At 48.2% G+C, this 23,859-nt stretch overlaps 1 protein-coding gene across 2 annotated transcripts in view; it reads left to right on the top strand.

Annotated features, from left to right (window-relative positions):
• Positions 1-23,859, top strand: part of CLSTN2 (calsyntenin 2) — a 571,355-nt gene that overhangs the window by 493,007 nt on the left and 54,489 nt on the right. For both annotated transcript variants that reach the window (XM_080675259.1, XM_080675258.1), the window contains exons 7-8: positions 1,589-1,837; positions 4,012-4,133. In XM_080675259.1, coding sequence (XP_080531385.1) covers positions 1,589-1,837; positions 4,012-4,133 — 371 coding nt within the window. The remainder of the gene's footprint in view (positions 1-1,588; positions 1,838-4,011; positions 4,134-23,859) is intronic.

Here is a 23,859-nt window from a genome sequence, read left to right as displayed (position 1 = left end):
GCCTAAACAAATCCTATATAATAAAAGGCTAATATGCAAACCGACCAAAAGGCGGAACGACTGGTTGCTATGACGCACTCTGAACACCAGGGGGCAGACGCTCAATGCAGGAGCTGCCCCTGGTGGTCAGTGTGCTCCCACAGGGGGAGCGCCTCTCAGCCAGAAGCCAGGCTCAGAGCTGGCAAGTACAGCAGCAGTGGTGGGAATGTCTCCTGCCTCCACAGCAGTGCTAAGGATGTCCAACTGACAGCAGGCCTACCCCATAGAGAGCCAGGCCTAAGCCATCAGTCGGACATCCCCCGAGGGTTCCCAGACTGTGAGAGGGCGCAGGCCAGGCAGAGGGACAACCCCCCCCCCCCCCACACACACACACACACACACACAAGTGTACGAATTTCGTGCACTGGGCCTCTAGTGGTTGTATAAAAAGGAAGAAAAAAAAAGTGTGGTGAGTACAAAGTGGCTTACACTCTGCATGGGATCAGGACCTAGACCTTCCCCTCACGGCCCTGATCACACTGTATCACAGTCGTCTGACCATTTGTTGGTCCTGTGCTCCTCCAAGTCAGGGATGGTGCTGATTCTCCTTTACATCACCAGCACCTGCAGGGGGTCTTGGCATCTTGTCGGTGCTCAATCAATGGCTGAACAGGTTAATGGATGGATGAGTATGTGAATGAATCCATGAATCCCAATAAACCCTGGCCTTCTCCAAGAACCTTGCCTGCTTACGAAAGCCTGCAGGGGAACCCCATTTTCCTGAATTCCTCCAGTACTTCTTTCTTATATGATAGTTCATTGCACTCTGGCTTGCCACATGCAACACTTCTCTGTGTAAGTTACTGAGGCCTCCCTGAGTGGACCAGAAGCATTTCCAAGTCACCTAGCTCAGGGCTGGGCCAGACCTCTGAATAAGTGCACTGAGTACAGCTCAGCCTTAACAATGTGGGGGCTGGGGGTGCTGACCCCCAGTGCACTCGAAAATTCATGTATAACTTTTGACTTTCCAAAAACTAAACAACTGATGGCCTGCTGCTGATAGCAGCCTTACCAATAACATGCATAGTTGGTTAATATGTATTTTGAATGTTATATGTATTAATATTTTGTTCTTACAATAAAGAAAGCTAGCGAAAAGAAAATGTTATTAAGAAAATCATAAGAGCGCCCAAACCGGTTTGGCTCAGTGGATAGAGCTTCGGCCTGCGGACTCAAGGGTCCCAGGTTCGATTCCGGTCAGGGGCATGTGCCTTGGTTGCAGGCATATACCCAGTGGGGAGTGTGCAGGAGGCAGCTGATGGATGTTTCTCTCTCATCGATGTTTCTAGCTCTCTATCCCAACCCCCTTCCTCTCTGTAAAAAATCAATAAAATATATATTTTTTAAAAAAGGAAAGAAAATCATAAGGGAGAGAAGATACATTTGCAGTATTTCTTTATTATCCACATATAATTGGACCCACACAGTTCAAATCAGTGTTGTTCAAGGGTCACCTGTAGCTTATCCTGACCTAGGAGCAGAAAACAGAAGGTGAGGCCACCCACCCCCGGAGGAATCACCCTTTGCCCTTCTGTCCTCACCCCTGCAGGAGCCTCCTCTGGCATCATCGACCTCCTGCCGTCCCCCAGCGCTGCCTCGAACTGGACTGCGGGACTGCTGGTGGACAGCAGCGAGATGATCTTCAAGTTTGACGGCAGGCAGGGTGCCAAGGTCCCTGATGGGATTGTGCCCAAGAACTTGACGGACCAGTTCACCATCACCATGTGGATGAAACACGGCCCCAGCCCTGGCGTGAGAGCCGAGAAGGAAACCATTCTCTGCAACTCAGATAAGACTGGTGAGTCTCGCCCGGCCCTTCGGTGCTGTCTGTGGTGTCCCCGCAGGTTAGGCAGAGACACAGCCACCGAAGATGTGGGAGAAAGGTAGGGGTGAGAGAGGGGCCCTGGGAAAGGCTTCTGGTCTCTCTGGCTGCTGATTCCTGGGCTCAGGGTAGAGTAGGACCAGGAATGGGGGGAAAGTAGATGTGCAGACACAAAGAAGGCAAAAGCTGGCTCTGGGGTTGGTGGTTTCCACTGGGTTCTTCAGAGCCCCAGCCTCCCAGAAGCAGCGTGGGGCTGCTAGACGCAAGACAGGTGGGGGTGCACCCTTACTTCAAGCAAAGCAATGCCACCTTCATTGTATTATACACAGGGTGGGCCAAGGAGGTTACAGTTGTGAGAACAATAAAGCTATTGTAATAATCGTCACCTGCATGTCTTTTTCCACGAGAGTAACTGTAAACCTCCTTTTGCCCACCCCTGTATAATAAGACTTCCCAACGTTTATTTTCAATAATAGGGTCCTGACAGTTTAAATGAGTAGTTTGAATGTCCATGCCATACATAATAATGATGGCTAGCCTGTGTTAGGCCTTTTCAGCATGCCGCTGTGCAAGGCAGTGCACAGCGTGGTGGTTAAAAACTCTCTACCGCTTATTGGCTGTGTGACCTTTGGCAAGTTGTCAACCCCTCTGTGCCTCACTTTCCTGTCTATAAAATGGGCATTAGAGTGTTGTCTACCTTGCAGGGTTTGGTGAGGATTAAGTGACTTCGTGTATGTATAGTGCTTTAGAAAGTGCCTGGCATACAGGAGTGCAATCTGTGTTAGCTGTTACTCTCCTCGCCAGTGTCTTACATCTCCACAAACAAGTTCATAAAAGCACTGCGGTGTTTCCCATCTTTAAGGATCAGGAAACATCCCTGACAAGTTCAGTAACCTGTTATACAGCCAGTAAGTATCAGAACTAGAATGTAAGCTTAGAGCAAGCATGTCACACTCGTGGCCAGCGGGCCACACGCCTTGTTTATGCGGCCTGCCGGCCACGAGTTTGACATGCTTGGTAGAGTTAGCTAATTCTAATCCTGTGCTCTTGTCAGTACACCTCACGTGCAAACACATGCACGTGCGCACACACACACACACACATACACACACACAGTCTGACACACACAGTCTGATATCTTATGCAAAGTTTACAACTCCATCTTAAACTATAATTTCATAATTTCCCATTTCAAATACTGCTTTTGTTAAGTTACCCCAAATACATAACCACAGCAACAGGAAGACAGTATAGAAGGATGGCTGGCAGCTCATCTCTGCTGATGGACTGCCAGAGTTTGTAGGGTGTGACCTTTGAGAAGCTGCTAAGCTCTCTAGGCCTGTTTCCCCGGTCACCTGCTTACTCACCCCTCACTTGTGGAGCATGTGCCATGTGGAGTATCTCTGTGTGGGCTACTCTGTCGTAACTGTAAGGTCAAAAGACTCCTCCTCCCACCCAGTGGCTACAGGGCATCGTGGCTGGGATCCATGGTATGAAACTTTCTAAGCAGGAAAGGAAGTTTCTATATCAGGAAAGGAAAAAGTCCCCTTTCCCCCATTGTCTGTGCATGGAGGAGAGAGGGTTGGAAAGTCACAGAACTCTGTGTGATGTTGGAAAATCTGTCCCCTCCTGCTAGCAACTAAAAGTGAGACAGCACCCCCTCCCTGCACGGAGATCAGAGAAGGAGATGTGCCTGGTGGCCCCCCTGTCAAGCCTGATGAAATAAAAGCCCGGAACTGAGGAGAAACCAGCTAGGTTAAAGGAACCCAGAGTGAATGATGGGATTGTGAGAGGGCTCTCTTAACTCTCTCAGAGGTATATGTACCAAAAATAAATAAATAAACTGCTAACCTAAGTAAGTTTTATTGGGGGTCTGATTCAGTATCTGAGCTTAGGGTAGGTTGATATCTAAAGCCCAAATGACATCTTAGGAGTTTTACTGTGGGCTTTCTTGGAACTTCCTCTTGCATTTCAATGAGCTCCACCATGTATGTTCTAGAACATTCCTCAGAACCAATTGTAAAAGACTGGAATGCCAGTGTCCTTGGAGGTGTGCTAAATGATGTGGCAGGAAGACTCCTCTGCTGAGACTGACACTGACACAGGGACCCTCCCTCCCTCTCCCCCACAAACTCTCACTCTGTCTGCAGAAATGAACCGGCACCACTACGCCCTGTATGTGCACAACTGCCGCCTGGTCTTCCTCCTGCGGAAGGACTTCGACCAGGCCGACACCTTCCGCCCGGCCGAGTTCCACTGGAAGCTGGACCAGGTATGGCTCGCACCTGGCCCGTCGCCCCTGCTCATCCCTTTGCAGGGGCGGGCGGTGTGTTCCAATTATGATGGCAGTGGGTAGGCACCTCCGGGTTCTGGTCATTTGCTGATTTTTGGAAGAATTAGCTCAAGGAGACAAAGAGCATCTTAAAGTCCGGATGGAAACTGCCACCTTAAAGACCAGGCAGAAGTGAGGAGGGTCAGCTAACCTGCATCTCGTCCCTTTGCTCTCCATTGAGCGCTTGGGAAGCGGTTCTCTTTCCCTTCACCCGAGGCTCACTGTGTGATCGTTGTTGGCACATCTGTGTGTCATAAATGCTCTGTTATCTCCTTTGGATGAGGTGCAGCCTTGCTTTAGGTGGCACAGGTTGAGAGCAGGGGCCTGGGGACTTTGAAGTGAGCAGTGACATGGCGCACTGTGAGCAACACGTGCACTGTGAGTGACACGTGCACTGTGAGCGACGCGTGCACTCCAAGCAATGCATGTACTCTGAGCGACGCGTGCATTGTGAGTGACACGGGCACTCTGAGCAATGAGTGCACTCTGAGCAACGCGTGCACTGTGAGCAATGGTGCACTGTGAGCGACGTGTGCACTGTGAGCTACATGTGCACTGTGAGCAATGGTGCACTGTGAGTGACGCGTGCACTGTGAGCAATGGTGCACTGTGAGTGACGCGTGCACTCTGAGCAATGCGTGCACTCTGAGCAATGGTGCACTGTGAGTGACACGTGCACTCTGAGCAATGGTGCACTGTGAGTGACGCATGCACTGTGAGCAATGGTGCACTGTGAGCGACGTGTGCACTGTGAGCGACATGTGCACTGTGAGCAATGGTGCACTGTGAGCGACATGTGCACTGTGAGCAATGGTGTACTGTGAGTAACACGTGCACTCTGAGCAATGCGTGCACTCTGAGCAATGGTGCACTGTGAGTGACACGTGCACTCTGAGCAATGGTGCACTGTGAGTGACGCATGCACTGTGAGCAATGGTGCACTGTGAGCGACGCGTGCACTCTGAGCAACACGTGCTCTCGTCTGAAGTGGAAAACTATGACTCACTTCAGAGCCTAATGACTTGTGGTCACAAAGACCCCTGTGTCACGCTTGTCAATGACAAATGAAGTGTCACCTTTGAATCAAAAGCTGTGAAGTGTCTATTTCCAACACTTGCAGCGCTGAGATTGGGGAGGTGGCACTCACTTCTCTGCGTGGCTGTGCCCCTGAAGAGGCGACTGCGCAGCAAGCCTAGAGCTGGCCCTCAGTGGGGTTTGAAGAGTGACTTTTTAAAAATGGTTTTAAATGACCAAGAGGGAGAGTGGCCAGCAGGCAGGGAAGGGGAGTGCAGATGGGTCTGCTGAATGAAGCAGGTGGAAGGATGCTCCGTCTATGGCCTTACTGCTGGGGCCTCAGCAACTCCTTTTGCTTCTTTTCTGCCCCACCCATATCCTGAGTGCCACTGGGGACCTCAGTCTTCTTTTCTCCCTCCAAAACCACTGTGTGTTCCTGCCTCACCTTGTCTAGGGCTGAATGCTCCTTCATCCTTTCCCTTCTCTCTCCTTATTACCGCATCTTCCCCACCCTCTCCAGGGACTACCTAAGCTCCCAGACCCCCGTGGAGCTGACCTCAGAGAGTGTTCCTGGGCAGCGTTCCAGGAGGAATCCATTTACACTGAGATGAGAATGACGGCTGCCCCCTTGTACCCACACAGAAGCACAGGCCAACGCGCTTTCACAGAGAGATTCATTATCCCAGGCAGCCTCTCTGGTGGAACATCAGACAGTGCGCTGAAATCAGGGAGGCCAAGCTTAGGGAAAGAAGTCTGAGGGAGCCCAGTTGCAACTGACGAATCCACTCCCAGTAAATTCCATTTTGCTGGATCCTGGGGTTTGGGAAATATGGCATCTGATTAGTGTATGTTTCTCTGAACTAGGGATTCTAGGTCATACCGAAGTGATGAAATCTTGACATGGTTTATTTGATTTCCCAGCCACCTCTCAGCTACCTTCTAAACTGCCGTATGGCTTATATGAGATGTTTTTAAATACATAATATGAATTGAGATGAATGAAAATAAATTCCATATTGTGAGGGCTTTTAATAAGAACACTGATCTAGTAGTGCCTGAGATATGTATAGATGCCCTGCAGCATTTCCTCAGATGGGATTGAGTGGTATAAGCAAATGAAGTCACAGGGTTTGAAAATAAAACTGAGTGAGGAAGGAGTTCTGGTTCTACAGATAAAGATATGGTGAATCTAGGAAATCTGGAATGTGTTTCCAAAGTGGTGACTTGAAGGAGGGCTGAGATCCACTGACCATCCTGCCAGGCACGCTGTGCATGTGAGCTCATCCTGGTCTCTGCCACCATCCTGCCCAGTCCCACCCGAGGTCAGTAACCTGCCCAAGGTCACGCAGCACACCATGGGGAGGACCTGCCTTTTCCATGATGCTATGCTGCTGCTGCTTTGGTGAGCTTGCTAATTTAAAATGTCTTCAATTTTTAAATTTATCTTTATTGTTGAAAGTATTACTGATATCCCCCTTTTTCCCCTGTTGACCCCCTCCACTCCACACCCTCCCAGGCCCGCACTATTGTCTATGTCCATGGGTTATGCATATATGCGTATAAGTTCTTTGGTTAATTCCACCCCCACTCCCTTCCCTCTGAGATTCATTCGTCTGTTCCATGCTTCTATGTCTCTGGATCTATTTTGCTCATCGGTTTATTTTGTTCATCTGAGTACTATCATGTGATGCTTGTCTTTTTCTGACTGGCTTATCTTGCTTAGCATAGTACTCTCCAGGTCTCTTAATGCTATATCAAAGAGTAAAAGATCCATCTTTTTTACAGCGGCATAGTATTCTATTGTTTAAATGTACCACAGCTTTTTTATGGGCATTTGGGCTGTTTCCAGATCTTAGCTATTGTAAATAGTGCTTCTATGAGCATAAGGGTGCATATATGCTTAGGATATATTCCTAGAAGTGGGATCACTGGGTCAAATGGCAGTTCCATTTTTAATTTTTTGAGGAAGCTCCATACTGTTTTCCTGTTCACCAGTCTGCATTCCCACCAGCAGTGTACTAGGGTTCCCTTTACTCCACATCCTTGCCAACACTTGTTGTTTGTTGATGATAGCCATTCTGACAGGTGTGAGGTGATAACCTCATTGTTGATTTAAATGTTCAAAGTCACTAATCATCAGAGAGATGCAAATTACAATGTTTTAATTTTTAAATTTAAAGTATTTTAATTTAGAGATCAGAATTATCCCTGAAATTGAAAATGTTTACAGACTTAGTGAAACTGTATGAAATGTCCAATCTTCACGTTGCTCAAGCTTTGTCTCCTTTGTCTTAGTCAGCTAGGGCTGCCATAACAAAATGCCATGGATTGGGTGGCTTTAATGATAGAATTCATTTCTCACAGTTCCAGAGGCTGGAAGGTCCATGATCAAGGTGCTGGCCAATTCCGATCCTCAGGGAGGGCTCTCTTCCTGACTTGCACCAGTTGCCTTCTTGCAGAGAAGGAGAGCTCAGGGACCTTTTCCGCTTCCTAGAAGGCACTAGCCCCATTGGATTGGAGCCCTACCCTATGACCTCATTTACCTTCATTGTATCCTAAAGGCCCTGACTGCAAATGCAGCCTGGAGGTGAGGGCTTGGGAAAGGCCCCAGGAGGGGCAGCATCTGAAGGGCGTGTGGAGGGCTCTGGAGCCAGCAGCCAGGCGGGCAGAGAGCTGAGCAGGAGGGCCATCTGCAGGGAACCGTCAGCTTCCCATGTGGCAGGGCTGAGGAATGGGGCAGAAACGGAAAACCTTGGCAGTTAGGACCCAAGTTCGGAGGAGCAGATGGAATTCAATCCCAAGAGGCCTTTTGTATCATGCTATTGAGTTGGTACTGTATCCCCCAAAAGAATTGGCCACAATTGAGGCATTTTGCCATATAAAGAAGACTGAGAATTTCAGAGATGGGTAAATGTGGAGAAGGCTAGTATGAAATTCATAAAATGTATCCAATGTAAGCCAGTATAACCCAGGCCAAGTCATTCAATGGGACCAGTGGTGGGAGTCGCATTAGAAGCAGGGTCTCCCCTTCCTCTCTCCACAGGTGGGCAGGGAGACCAAGCACTTGATAGATGCTGCTTGTGAGCGTTGACACCAGAGCATGCAAAGCAGGATGGTTTCCATATTGCTCTTCAGGAGGTGCCCACGGAGAGAAGCAGGTGCCCCAGAGGAGCTGTGCTCTCCCGCAGTCCAGCCCTTAGCCCCACACCCCAGAGGGCCTTTGCCAGGGTAGACAGACTGCCAGGTCAATCCATCAGCAGGCGGCTCCAGGAAAACCCAGTGCACCTCAGTAAAGGGATCCTAATGATGAGAATGTCATTTTAATGGGATTTTTACTTATGATCTGCTAACACAAATCCCTGGAGCCAGCTGTTAGTCATGGGCAGACCCAGCCTAGAGCAGAGGTAGATGCCCGGCTGCCAGCTCACACACGAGAGGGTTAGTCATTTGCAGCCCCTTCCTGCTTTAGTATTATTTAGATACAGTTGACTCGGTGTCACGAATTCTAATGATCTTCCCTTTGGACTTGTTGGTGCTCAGAGGGAAACCAACTGGTGTTTTACGGCGTGTCTCAGTGTCTCAGCTCCTGGGAAGCCCAGCTTGAGTGACAGCCTCAGTTGACCAGCACGAGGACAGGTGCCTCCCAGCTCCTAGGAGGAAAAAAATAGGCATCTCTGAAAAATTGCACACGATGCAGAAGTGGGCTCACTCTGGTGGCCCATTGCCTTCTCTGCACCAGGCACCAGGGAGAGGGAAGTGAGATGTGAGCCTGCCCTGGGGCTGCTCACAGCCCTCCCTGCCCAGCAGAACAGGTTATGGGCCCCGTAGAACATCCTGTGAGAGCACCAGCTCTAGTGATTATGGCAGCGAGAAGCAACACAAGGGAGTGAAGAGGCCTCACTGGGTGGAGGCGGGTCCCCACTGGAGATGAAGCCAGCACCCAGCCCCAGGCCACACAAGAACCCAGGCCTGGTGCTGCACCTCCAATTGTTCAGAAGTTGGAAAGCAGATTTTTGTGTGAAATCTCTCAATTTTTAATATTTTTCTCATTTAAGAACATATTATCATCAGACCAAACAAATGGTCTATAGTATACCTCTATGCTCTGGTCACCAGTTTGAGATGATTGATAAAAAACAAACAAAATAAAACCACTGTTGTTTTTTCATAGGAAAACTATGCTACCATAGGTCTATATGAGAAGTTGGATCTTCTTAACAAGGCCTACCTGTCCTTTGTAAACACCTCCTGCTCTCCTAGCCCCCAACCCATCACACCCTCCATTAAGAATGCTGGCTTTCCAGGGGTGCGATCAGGGGTGGGCATGTCTGGTCTCCATCATCCCCTCACCACACCCAGAGGGGAAGAGACAGATGGGAGTGGGGCAAGGTCCCCTGGCCCCAGGCCCTTGGTGTTGGAGGTCATCTTCCTTCCTCTTGCATAAAGAGGAGAGTAAGTCACAGGCTCAGTTCCCCCAGAACAGTGGTCAGCAGGCTCGCGAGCTGTGGTTTGCCACTCTGTTGACTAATGAGTTTGCCGACCACTGCCCCAGAAAAAAATAACAGCTATGATTTGACCCAAATGCTCATCACATCTGTCTTGGGCCATAGCCTTTGCCCATCAAGTTCATTATACCTGCCTAGGATTCTAAAGCTCCTAGAAAAAGCTGCACGTGAATAAATCCTTTATTCTTGGTGAGGAAAGTGTTAGGATGATGCAGAATCAGTTTACTCGTATCTGCTCTTTCAGTCACACTGGGAGTCAAATGGGTTAGTTCAATCATTATTATAGCCAAGTGCCAAGGAGTTAATTGGAAAATGGTCAGTCCAGTCCAGACCAGTCATCTTAATGAGCACAATAATTGGGCATTGTCAGCACTAATTTCTGCTATTAAAGACTAACTCTTAGATACGTTGGCCATGTTCCCTCGAACGCAGGGCCTCCACCCTGCTCACTGGCCTCCCCTGCACACTGGCCTTCAGGGAGCCTGCTTTTCTTCAGAAACCTGTGACCTAAACAAAGTGGGGAGGACGCCTAGAACCTTTTTATTTCTCTCCTTTAGGCAGAACACCTGCTTTTTCTAAGATGCCAACTTGCAGGGTGGTTCTGAATGAATAATGGATGAGGAGAGTTACAAATGCAGTGACTCCCACTTCTTTATTTCTCTACAGTACATAAATCAGGGTCCCTGACAAGCCCCCACTTCTCTCAGAGTCCCTCTCCCTTCTCTTTCCATCTCCATGAGCTTCCAGACATTTGGGAGCAGGTGGCTTCCACAGGATCATGGTGTTGGCAGAGAGGGTCTCAGAGCCACCCAGGACACTTACTCCTCCCGGATCAGGACTGTGCAGTGACTGGATCTTCTGCTCTCTGGAAGGGTCACTGATGACATGGTTAGCTCATTGGTTCTGTTTTCTTTATCGAGGGTGCCAACCCATGGCCCAAGCCATGTCTCCTCCACCTTGAAGTCCTTTCCATGGCAACATGAAGTCCCTTTCATGCCCATCTCTGCCAATCACCTCTATGCCAGGACACTTCTCCTGGGCTCCCCAGGGCGCCCTGTCAGCTACTTGTGATCGACAGAATAGTGTCTCCCAAAGATGGCTACTTCCTCATCCCTGAAACCTGTGACTATGTTACCTTAACATGACAAAAGGGTCTTTACAGGTGTGATTACATTAAAGATCAGACATTATCTAGAGAATCTCATTGGTGTATGAACTCTGTCTCCCTTGAGATAGAGATCCTGGATTATCCAGGCGGGCCCAGTGTAATCACAAGGGTACTTACAGGAGGCAGGCAGGAGAGTTACAAGCAGAGTCATGACCATGGGAGCAGGGTGATGTGGAGCCATGAGCCCAGGATTGTGGCAGTCTCTATGGGCTGAAAAAAAGACAAAGAAACAGATTGGACACCTTGATTTTAGCCCAGTGAAACTCACGTCAGATTTGTGACCCCCAGAACTGTAAGATCATCAGTTCATGTTGTTTTAAGCCACAGAGTTTGAGGTGACTTGTTACAGCAGCAATAGGAAACTCATACATCACTCATGAGACTTAGGGAGGCCTGGAGCTGCTTCAGGCTCATAGATCCAGTCACCTCCCAACTCTGCACAGGTTATTGAGAAGGCCTAGGCTCGGCAGGCCCCAGACTCACCACCAAGTGTGGTTGCCTCTGCTGCAGGTGCTGCAGGTTGGAGGTGTGGCCCTAGGAGGACGGGAGAAAGAGGCACTGCCTCCTAGCATCCCCCGTTCACCTCTTGCTCCTCGCTTTTCACCAGGCCTGCTTCCTCACAACCCTCAGGCCGAGGACCCCCAAGGGCAGATTTAGCCTTTCCTTCCCCTCTAAGCCAATATTCTCCTTCCAGCCTAAGGTGTCAGCCTCCTTGCCAGCCACTATAAATAGAAAAGGCACCTTCTCTGCCTTTAGGGAGGAAACGCTGAGTCCTCTGAGCTTGTTTCTGGAAATGCTAAAGCAAACTTAGAAAATCCTTTCTCTTGACAGAGCCTTACCTGGAAGCTCAACATTGACAGAGTTGATACACCAATGAGATTCTCTAGATCAGTGTCAGCAAACTCATTAGTCAACAGAGCCAAATATCAACAGTACAACGATTGAAATTTCTTTTGAGAGCCAAATTTTTTAAACTTAAACTTCTAACGCCACTTCTTCAAAATAGACTCGCCCAGGCGGTGGTATTTTGTGGAAGAGCCACACTCAAGGGGCCAAAGAGCTGCATGTGGCTTGTGAGCTGCAGTTTGCCAACCACTGCTCTAGATAAATCTTCCCTTCCCCTGAACCACAGAAACCTGCTTCACTGGGAGGTCCCCTCTCAAGCTCACTCCTCACTCTGCTGGGCTTTCACTTTTCTGCCCCAGGGCTTGATCCAAGGCAAGAGGATAGTGCAGAATGGGCAGCACTGTCGCCCTGCAGCACCCTTGCCTACAGGGGCAAGGAGCAGCTGGGCTTGGAGGTGGGGAGCATTTCTGGGTGGCTTCCCGCACTCTTCCCAGGAGTCTCAGGGCTGGCAAGGCCCCAGCCCACAACGATGACCTGGATGGTGCCACCCTATTGGCTTGTCCTCCTTCCCTGACTCACTCTCTCACTTTGTCTTTTATCCTCCCTGGAACCACCTCCCAAATGAACTCTGCCCTGGTTCGTCTCTGTTGCTCAGGGAAGTTTCCCATCTGTAGTGGAAGGTTAACAAACAGCAGCTGCTGTTATTATTGGGGAAAAATGAGAGTATTCTTCAGAGTTCCACAGGCAGAACCATGACTGGAAGGAGGATGCTATCAAGACACTAACTCGCAGCAAATAAAGGGAAGGAAGGGAAGTCCAGCTGAGTGCAGTTCAGTGTTGCCACCTGTTACTGGAGCTGACCCTCATCCTCACCAACAGGAAGATCTGATGACAAGTAGATCATTCAGTGTGTGTCCTATTCTGGACACAGTCTCCACAAACGCACTGAGGGTTCCATAGCCTTACTTATCAATACGTCTTGAGCCTTTGTTTGGAGATCTGACTTCTCAGGGCTTTCTTGGATGTCCATTATTACTCAAAGGACTTCCTTTAATTCCTCGGAAGAGCCTGTGCTCTCGGAGAATTCAGAGCCGCAGGAATGTCATTCTCTTCCCTGCTGCAATCTCACTGGCTTCTCCCACGTTCTCATCCTGCCTTGTAAACAACTGTTCCATTTAAACAAATCAAAGGTACTCATTATTCTACACCTTTCTCCCTTTCCTGGCAGACCCAGCTCCTTTCTGGTCCCTTCCCCTGACGAGCACTTGCTCAGCAGTTCCTTTGACTCCTGTGAAATCATTATTTGTGTTTTAGCCTGGACATCTGCCCAGAGGCAATGAATGCTTTTTTTTTTTTTTTCAGTAGACATCCTAAAATGCATATTTAAAATCAGTGTCTCTCATTTTAATATTGATAAGGAAATAATGTCAACACAATTAAAATATTTAGTGAATCAAATCACCTTTTCAATAATAAATGGTGATGCATGAGCCTTGGGGTGGTCCCCTTGGGAGCAGCATGAAATGGGTAGGTCACACACTGCCTTGCTCCTGCCTCTCTAGACTGCTTTGGGGATGGGTGCCATTGGGAGGGAGGCCCCTCCTTGGCATCAAACCCAAATGCCTACATGTGTTACACAAGAGATATTTTTCTCTGTCACTTCCGCACTGTGGAAAGACAAGAAATTGATGACATTGAATCCTAATATAAAATGGGAAATTCTGATACTCATCCCCTCATCTAGGAGACACGAGGCAAAGGCACTGACCACCATGAAGTCCCCACATAGAGAGGAGAATTGAAACCAGCATTACTTCAGTTCTTAATTTGTGCCAGGCACTTCCTTTTAATTCCAAAAAAAACCTTGCAGTTTAGGCATAATACCCAAGTTAGGGATGGAGAATGGGCAACATAACAGGGTGCATTCCATATCTCTTGTCTAATAAATGGTAGAACCTTGAATATGACCTCAAAACACACATACTCCAAGAGAGTAAAAAGCACCATTATTGACTTAGGAGAATTTACAACTTTAGGGAATACACAAGATAACAAGAATGAGCCAATATCCATACTTATCCATACTGATACCTAAATGTTTAGAACAGGGCGTGGATGTCCATCCAGAAGCAGAGTTCAAGTTCAGAGGATCAGGAATCATGTTTTAGCATCTTTTGAAGAAAAGATCAACTTGCTCCTGAGGTACCTGATGAGACGGCAGTTCATCCCATAAAACAAGAGAAGACTGAAGAGTTGATTCCTCAGGGAAGACCACTCCTTTCAGGAAGTCTTGCTAAGCAATAACCCTGGAGGCCCGGGTATAAGATTAATTTGCCCCAGCTTACTCTCAATCTCCTATAAGTCATCTGTTTGCATCCTTAATGTCTAAACATGTAAATATTGATGCACTTACTGCTCATTAGTTTAGTTAAAGGAAGTGCCCTTTAATTATGCCTTTAAATAATGAACATCCTCCATCACCTTGACAATCAGTGCATATTTAGAAGCAAGCAAGGCCTCATTATGAAACAGCTTCTGTATCCCTTGGTTACTTAGAAGATGGTAGCTTTCTTGAGGCAATAGAAATGGGAGTCTAAAGACAAACAAGCCTTGTGATTGCATTACGTCCTCGTAGCTGTAGATGCAAGAATGGCAAACAGTTAGCCAGTGATATATTACATGTGAGGGAAAGAAGGGAAACGAGCATTTTTTGAGAGTCTATTGTGTACCAATCCCTAAACTCATTGATTTACATACATTACATCTAAGCTGCACAGTTACTTTTGAAGTTATTTCTTAACTTCATTTTACAGATATTGAAATGGAGGCTCTGAAAGATGAAGTAATTTGCCTGAGGTGCTGGACCAAGTCCACCATTCTCCAAAGCTCCATATCCCTTTCCCTTAGATACATCTTGTGGAGAAGTATTTATGTGCCTTGGCAGAACTGGGAATCCACCCAGTCTTCACCGTATTTCTCCATCCATTGATCTCAGCAGAAACGCAAAGGAATAGTTTGCCTCCATGTAATTCCTAGACACAGGCCGACTGGACAATGCTGTGTTTGCACCTGTCTGCATGGCTCTGGAGAATAAAGCAGAATGTGCCATGGACAGGCAAGTCCTGCCTCCAGTGTCCACGATCAAGATAGGACAGTGCTAGGGCCATCCACGTGCTTAGGGGAAAGGTAGAACTCTTTCTTCTTCAATCAGAAAATCGTAGTCTGCCTTCTTGACACCATACGAAATGTGAAATTCCAGTAGCCCTTGTCCTTTGTGTAGACTGCCTGGAAACAGAGCGTGGTATGAGCTTGCAATGTGTTCTGCTTCTGTTAAAAGAGCCACATACCTTTTCCATCAAATGCAACCTTGTCAGAAGGCTTCATTCCAGTCAGAAATACAAGGGGAGAAGGAGGCTTTAGCTATGTGGGCACAAAGCAAAGAGAGACGCATACCTATTTACCTAGACTCACGTAAAAAGTGAGCCCATATTTAAGGTATAAATGTGAATTGAGACATGAATTGCTTGAAGAATTACTTGATATCATTGACTTATATTTTTCATCTTTAAGCATATAAATAAAATGAGCCTTCCAAACCAAGAGTAAAAATATACCTTAAGGTTTATTCCAGAATACTAAAAATATCCCTCTGCCATATCTAGCAAAGATATGTCACATTGGGAACAAAAAAAAATCGTAATAATGACAAGGAAATAAAGCATTCTTTAGTGGGACGAGCACAGAGCCGGGCTGTGTCTACACTCTGCCCCAAGAAGTCAGGCAATCATTCACTCACTCACTTAACAACAAATCTCGATCAAGAGTAAGTTAAAAATTAACAAACATGTTTCATCAAGGAGCAGCGCGAGCATGCAGGCTTTGGAGTCTCTCAGACCTGAGTCTCTGCAGCTCAGCTCTGCCCCATGTTATCCTGTGTGACTGTGGGTGCATCAGTTCACCTCTCTGAGCCTCACTTTCCTCATCTGTGATGGGAGGGAAACTGTAAACACCTTGGAAATGTTACAAGGATTTTAATATAATGAATAGAAAGCAAGGTTAATAAGGGAGTGGCAACAGGGTATTTGACCCATGGAAGTGTTTGATTGGGCCAGCGCCAATATACATAGATAAGTAGATAGGTCTCTGATCTCATTATCCAGACTGTCCTCTTAAAGTATCATTTGCACGAAAAGAAAGAGCTGGCTTCAGGTTTGAGGCAGAAAGGGAAGGAAATGAGCCTGGGTCCAGTGGCCTATTTGCAGGGAATCTAGGACAGAGCAACTAACTTTGAACTGCATGTGAGTGTGCAACTAACAACCATAGGTCACATTTCTGGGTTCTTCAACAGAGAAATTTAAGGAAAAGAAAGCAATGGAGGAGGGTTCTGCAGGTTAAAAAAGACTTACAAATGTAACACATTCACTTTTCAACGGGAGAAATTGAACTATAGTGCCCTGGGATTTAGATTTGAGCGATAAACAGTGGAGAAGTGAAGATTGTAAAGGTCAGGAGAGGGGACCCTCCCAGGAGGAACGCAGCTGCCCCTGGGGTGAGGCTCAGGGTGGGCTGCTGGGGAGCTGGAGGCGGTGCCGGTTGCTATGGATCAATCCTAGCCCTGAAGGAGCTTAGGGTTGAATGGGAGAGGAGGGTCATTAGAAGACCCTGATGGGGGGCTAAGAGAGGGGGAAATGTGGAAAGAAGCCTGGTAGGGAAGGGTCCCCTACCAGCCCTGGGGGTGGGAGGCCCCTGCTACAGGGGTGACACTGACAGTGTTTTGACCCTAATGAGCTCCAGTACAGGCTCAGTCAGGGGCTGCAGGCTGGTAACTGCTCTTTGGCTGGCACCTTGCCACCCACTTTGCACAGCTTCACCTCAGTGTCTCAGTTCATTCTCCCCAGGCATTATTACCTTCTCACTCAGACCGACCGTCAGGTAACTGGCTTAGAGAGGGTATAAACAACTACCGCTAGGTCAACTGGCCAGTAAAGAGAGGAGCTGAGAATTGAACCATAGCGACACTCTTTTTCCAGGGGAGTAGAGGGCCTAGGGTCCCTGACAGGTCCAAGTGGTTAGTCTGTAGGAGCAGGTAGCCCGGGCCAGGAGTTAAAGGGCTTAGTGATAGAAAAGCACAAATAAGGTTTTTAAAAATGTATCTTTACTATTGAAAGTGTTACAGATGTGCCCCTTTTTTTCCCATTGACACCCCACCCCCACCCCGCACCCACCCCTCTCAGGCCTCACCACACTATTGGTCTGCGTCCATGGGTTAGGCCAGCCTTGGGCAAACTACTGCCCGCGGGCCGGATCCGGCTGTTCTATCCGGTTCTCTTGCTCTCCCCTCAGCTCCTTTACTTTGAATTTATATTAGTTCACACAAACACTCTATCCATGCTTTTGTTCCGGCCCTCCGGTCCAGTTTAAGAACCCATTGTGGCCCTCGAGTCAAAAAGTTTGCCCACCCCTGGTTAGGTATATAAGTTCCCAGGTTAACCTCGCCCCACCCCTCCATCCCCACCATCCCTCTGAGATCCATCAGTCTGTTACATGCTTCTGTGTCTCTGGGCCTATTTTGTTCATTAGTTTATTTTTAAAAACTAATTTTACCAAGTAAAATAGGAAAGTGGAGTTTGTTCTCATGAGAATACCAAGTATGGCAAGGGTGCGTTATAGGCATGCTGCTAGGGGCACATGTGATTGTCACAGACTGGCAGGGCATCCTCAGGCCTGCAGTCCCCGTCCCAGGCGCCCCTGGGAGAGGAAGGACAGGTGTACGTGTGTATACCTGGAGGAAATATAAGGCCTCATGAGGGCAGAAGAAAGTGTGTGGAAGTGGGAGCATTTAAACAGAAAACCTCAAATTCCCATCTCACTGCAGTGACTAGTGTGGGAATTTCGCCATATTGCCCAACCCCTCCACGCTCCCTGTCTTCATGTATAAAATGAGCTTTGTGAGCAGTAGATAATGTGCATAAAGCAGCGGATTCCTGCCAGATGATGATAAATTGCATCGTTTTATCATTGTCACTATTTTCCTTTGCTTTGCCCATATGGAGATCAGTCTTGGCTTAACCAGTCCACATCTCCTGGAGGATTCTGGAATTCGGGGCTTTGGGGAAACAAAAGGCCATGCCCTCTGGCATACTTTTCTGTGGATGGCAGCCCAGCTTAGTGGCTAAGTGCATGGATTTTTGAAGCTGATTTCCTGAATCCCAGCTCTGCCCCTGCTGGCTGTGTGGACTTCGGGGAAGCTGACTGAGGTCACCGTGCCTCAGTTTCCCCATCTGTAAAAGGGATAGAATGACACTTACTTCATAGGGTTGGGAGGCACATTGCACCGCCTGTCGCTTCTGCCTTAAGGAGCTAAAGAGAAGCCATCCCTAAGCGCCCAGCGCAGTGGTCCCTGCCGGTCTGACGGGAGCCTTCTCTGGGGATCCCAGGCAGCATCGAGGGCTGAACACTGACGCCATCCTCAGCTCAGTCACCATGGGCCAGAGCCCACACCCTACAAGGCTCCCACAGCCCAGCCTGACTGACATGTGGCTGCGAGCACTGGTGCTAATGGCTGATTAAAAAGCCAGGGCGGCCCTCCTTACACATTATTGCTTGAGGTGGCGCCATTTCTGTATTTCATTTCACAACAGCTTATCTAGGGAGAAAGAACAGTTAAAGCCTGTTCATGTCATAAGATTTGAACACAGTCTTAACTCCTTCGGGTCATTTGTCCCCAATACATTTAGGCCTTTCCTCTGTGGAGTAAAGCACAATTGGTCACTTCAAGTCTTGGAAAACATCCTTTACACCACAGCCAGAGTCAAGTAATAATTTATTTTTCCGTGTCTTCACATGTCCCACCAGCAGACAAAAATATTGGACCTTCGAAAGGCCCAAACAGGTACCTCCCAGAAATTATACAAATGCCCCAAAAACACAGGAAAGGGGGCTCAAATTTATTAGGCATAAGGGAAATCACATTAAATTCACAAGGAGTCATCCTAAACATTCACTGGAATGGCTAAGAAAGAAAAGAGAAAAAAGAGTTGGATACATGTGAAATAAAGTCAGTATTTTAATAAAGTGAAAAAAAAGAAAAAGATTTGGCAGAACCACTGGAACGCTTGCGTATTGCTGGTGGGAGTATAAATGCACAGCCACGCTGGCAAACTGGCAGTTACCGCCCGAGTAGACCCAGAAGTTTTACTCCTCGTTTTCTAAGCAGCAGAAACACACCCAGACATTCACTAAAAGACGTAAACAATGCTTGGGAAACTGATCAGTCTCAGAAAATGCTAGTTCAATGAATTGAAAGTTCTTCTAGAGCACTCTAAAACTTGTCCCTGTCCTTAAGGAACCCCAGAGTGGAATCTCATCATTGAACACTTTTCCTGAGTCTATTCTGTGTTCTGGATTCCATGCTAGGCACTAGGAATACAGGGCTGAGTTATATTCTATAACTCTTTGGTTAGGTAATTATGTAGTATTTCTCCAGGAGAGCAGGAACCTTGTCTATCTAGTCCCAGGACTAGAGCAGCATCTGGCTTAGAATAGGGGATCAGTGAGTATATGCTGAATAGGTGGATGGATGAGTGGGTAGGTGGATGGATGGGTGGGTAGATGAGTGGAGGGGTGGGTGGATGGGTGGATGGGTGGATGGATGGATGGATGGATGGATGGATGGATGGATGGATGGGTGGATGGGTGGATGGGTGGATGGGTGGATGGATGGATGGATGGATGGATGGATGAGGGGTGGAAGGGTGGGTGGATGGGTGGATGGATGAGGGGGTGGAAGGGTGGGTGGGTGGATGGATGGATGGATGGATGGATGGATGAGGGGTGGAAGGGTGGGTGGATGGATGGGTGGATGGATGAGGGGGTGAAAGGGTGGGTGGGTGGGTGGATGGATGGATGGATGGATGGATGAGGGGGTGGAAGGGTGGGTGGATGGATGGATGGATGTATGGATGGATGAGGGGGTAGAAGGGTGGGTGGGTGGATGGGTGGGTGGATGGATGGGTGGATGGATGAGGGGGTGAAAGGGTGGGTGGGTGGGTGGATGGATGGGTGGATGGATGAGGGGGTAGAAGGGTGGGTGGATGGATGGATGGATGTATGTATGGATGGATGGATGGGTGGATGCATGGGTGGATGGATGAGGGGGTGGAAGGGTAGGTGGGTGGGTGGATGGATGGGTGGATGGATGAGGGGGTGAAAGGGTGGGTGGGTGGGTGGATGGATGGGTGGATGGATGAGGGGGTAGAAGGGTGGGTGGATGTATGTATGGATGGATGGATGGGTGGATGCATGGGTGGATGGATGAGGGGGTGGAAGGGTAGGTGGGTGGGTAGATGGGTGGAGGGGTGGGTGGATGGGTGGATAGGGACATGGATGAAAAGTAAAACATAGGTGGGAAGAGCTCAGGAGTTCGTAGGAAAACTCTGCTCCCACTGGAAGCAGGGGCCTCCCACCATGAAGGAATATTTCACAGAGTTTGACAAACCCTACTCATCGCTGCCAAGGACACTCACCAGCAATTTAAATTGTTACAATCAACCCAGGAGGCTTTTCCCCCCTTTTTTCCTTAAGACATAGATTAATATTTCAGGAGAACGTGGTTCTAATTTACAGCCAAGACCTTTGGTTTAATCAGCAAAAGGAAAGAAGAAAAAAAAAAAGTCTGTGAGCATCATTGGCTCGTTCATGTTTCTCTGCTGCACTCCTGGCTGGGCTTACCTCTTTGGCCTTTAATTATTCCAGTCTCTGACATGGCTTTATCTCTGACACTTTGGGATGAAAGTGTGATTTGCTATTCAGAGGTTTCAGCAAAAATCACACTCCAGTCAGCAAATTGAGAGTCTAATAAAGGAGCAGAGGGTTAGAGAGAGGCATTGAAAGGATGTCTTTAAAGTGTTTTTAATTAAATCTGTGTTATTATTTAGGATGGTGGAGAAGCATTTACATGCATTATGGGGTTTTCTTGGATTCTCCGCCATGCTGTTCTTACAGCTGTGGCATTAGTCATGGAACCTAAGGGCATTCTGTCAAGTTTGCTTCTTAAGTCAGATATGTTGTGAGCAGCACCAACTGTGCATACCTGCTTTATTCTAGGCATTAAGCTAGGTTCTGTGGGGGTCACAAAGAGATCATTGTCAACGTTCCCGCCCTATCATATCGGAAGCTGGATGACTGCCAGGTTGTAATAAGCAGAAGGGAGAAGAGAGAATCAAAGGGATGAACACTACTGAGTCTTTCTCTGCTAGGATCTGCTCTAGGTGCTTTACCTGCATTTATTCTTTTAATCATCACAGCAGTCTGCAAAGAAGATTCATTATCCCCATTTCACAGATGGGAGAGCTGAGGCTCAGAGCATTGAAGTGGCTTATCCTAAGCCACACAGCTCCTTAATCGGTCTCTCTAAAAGCCGGTGTTCTTTCCACTGAACACACTGCCTCCTGGGGAAGCTGAGAGCTTGTGTCCGCTATTGTGAAGGCTGGCCTTACCCACAGCTGTGAATCCCATTGTCCATCGTACTAGTCAGAGGAGGGAGGCATGTCCACAGGATCACTCTCCACCAGGAATTCCTGCCCATATTCAGCTCGCTTTTCTGGCCCCCAGCCTAGGGGACCTCCTATTAAACTGTCACTTCCTGTGCTCTGCCTTCAAAGCATTTGTCACAACTTAGAATATATAGTGTTTGTATCATTATTTAATACTAGAGGCCCGGATTCGTGCACCGGTGGGGTCCCTCGGCATGGCCTGCAGGGATCAGGCTGAAACCCGCATGTAGTAGTGCGTGAAGCGGCAGACGGCTGGGGAGGAGCCTGAGCCCTGGCCAAGCTCCTGCTCATCCGCCACCGCTCCGTAAGCTTGCTGCCGCTCCGCTGTGGTCTCCACACGCCCATGACCGAGAAGCAGCCATGGGCTCGTGCCCAGTAGGTCCTGCTCCCAGTCTGGTCCTGATTGGGGAGGGGCACGCAGGGAGAGTGTCCATGGGAGAGACTCAGGCTGCCACAGCTGCATTCGCCAGCCATGAGCCCAGTGCCTCACACCCTGACACCCGTAGGTCAGCTGAGTGGCGCTCCTGCTGTGGGAGCACACTGACCACCAGGGGGCAGCTCCTGTGTTGAATGTCTGCCCCCTGGTGGTCAGTGCGCATCATAGCAACCGGTCGAATGGTCACTTAGGCTGTTATATAGAGAGATTTGCCTTTCCTACAGGCTGTGAGCTTCATGAGGGCAGAAACCTCCTCTGTTGTGGTTACCACTGAATCTCCAGCATTGTTAGCACAGTACCTGTCACAGAGTCTTTGTAGAATAACACATGAAAAAGGGAAGGAAAGATGGAAGGAGGGATGGAAGTAAAAAAGGGAGGGAGGGAGGAAGGAGAGAGGGAGGGAGGGGAAGAGAGAAAGAGAAATTTGCTCTTCATGATTGCTATAGCCCTCCCCCGTATTCTTTTCTCTGTACTTCTCTAACATTTGTAACCAGTAAAAACAAACAGCAGCCTAGAGTTTAGTTATTCTCCAAAATGACTGAAATATGAAAAACAAATTGGTATATCTCAGTCCCTAGGGTCCCCAAACCATGGAACCCTGAGTAACTTTGAGGGGTTTTGTAATTCCTTGCCCTGCTATGTCACACACGTAGTCTGCGTGTACTTCTGGGTTTCAAATGGTATGGTCATTAATAAAATAACATATTCATATAAATGTAAAGGGTAGCTTTAGGTCACTATCTTATTCTCTCAGAACTTAGGTATTAAAACAACTATATGTAATACCTGAAGTGCTTGAAATTCAAAAGCAGCCCTCGTTGATGAGGGGAAAAAAGGGAGCTATAGCTCAAAATACACTTACTCTACACTTAGTCCTTGAATTAAGATAGACCCTCTGAGAGCCACATTGTACTTGGACTTCATCCCAGGGCTCCTCTCAGAATAGTTCTATCAATAGCAGTCTCTACCGAACACTCACCGTGTGCTGAGTGTCCCTGAGCAGCTTTCACTCATTATCTTGTTTATCCTTACTTACCACGATCCCTTTGACAAATGAAGAACACTGAGACTTGGGGCATTTAGTTTGCCCGAGGTCACACAGATAGCGGGTGGCACAACTGGAAATCATAGCTAAACCCTAGCCACTTCCAAGCCTTTGATGCCAACCCCTGCACTGTAATACCTCCTGAGCTCCATGATCTTACTGGAATACACCTTGATGTTAACCTTTCAGCTCACTTTGGAGGGTATTATAAGAACCAGCCCCAAAACTCATTGTTAGATTAATAAAGGGCGATGCTGAGGACAATGGTGTCTGCATCACACAATGTCTTCTTTTGAGAACCCCCAAGAGAGACTTCTGTCTGGACTCCGTATAAGAAAAAACCTCCACTTCTGTTCAACAGAAGGTTCCTTTCCCTGCTGTGGCCGTGGTGAGACAGTGTGACTCATCAAGCATCCTCTTCTCCTTGGCTTCTACAAAGCGGGCTACCACGGGCTGCAGCCTCTGCTGAAACAGTGTGGACCCTTTCAGCATATATTTAGGGGACAAACCACGTGCACTCACTCCAAGACTTCCCCTTAACGTCCTGTTTTAGCCTGAGCCCCTAGAAAGCAAAGCCTGGGGCAGAAGTTTATGATGAGTTTGCCCTTTACAGTAAGGTGTACAAGCCCAGGGAGATGATTGTGAGGGAAAGGGAGTGAGGCCGGGAATGAGGGAGATACATAAAAAGGTATGTGATCAAGCTGGACATGGCTTGTGATCAAGTTCAGCCGACGACTCTTCCAGCGCAGTGATGAACTGTTCATAATGAACTACTGTGTGGTATGTGAGGAGAGAAGGAAAGGGAACGGCATGTGTGCACTGGCACCTGTCTCCCATTGGCCAGTATTTCAGAAGCATTCATGCCCCTGGATGTCTGGGTGGCATGACTCCTGCTGGACCTTGTGCCTCAGAGATGACTGGGGACCCCGACAGCAGTGACGGGCTATAGGACTCTGCCTTTGGGAAGTCCATCCCTGGGCAGCAGCTGGGGTGCCCATGCAGAGGTGTTTACCACCATGGCAGCTGGGACCAATGATGGCCGTGCCCCTCCCCATCTCCTCTCTCAGAGAGATAGTCCCCAGAGCCGAGCTGCCCCAA

Source organism: Plecotus auritus (assembly GCF_963455305.1).
Source record: "Plecotus auritus genome assembly, chromosome: 6".
NCBI lineage: Eukaryota > Metazoa > Chordata > Mammalia > Chiroptera > Vespertilionidae > Plecotus > Plecotus auritus.
Note: the sequence above shows the minus strand (reverse complement) of the source record. Positions and strands in the feature narration are given on the sequence as shown.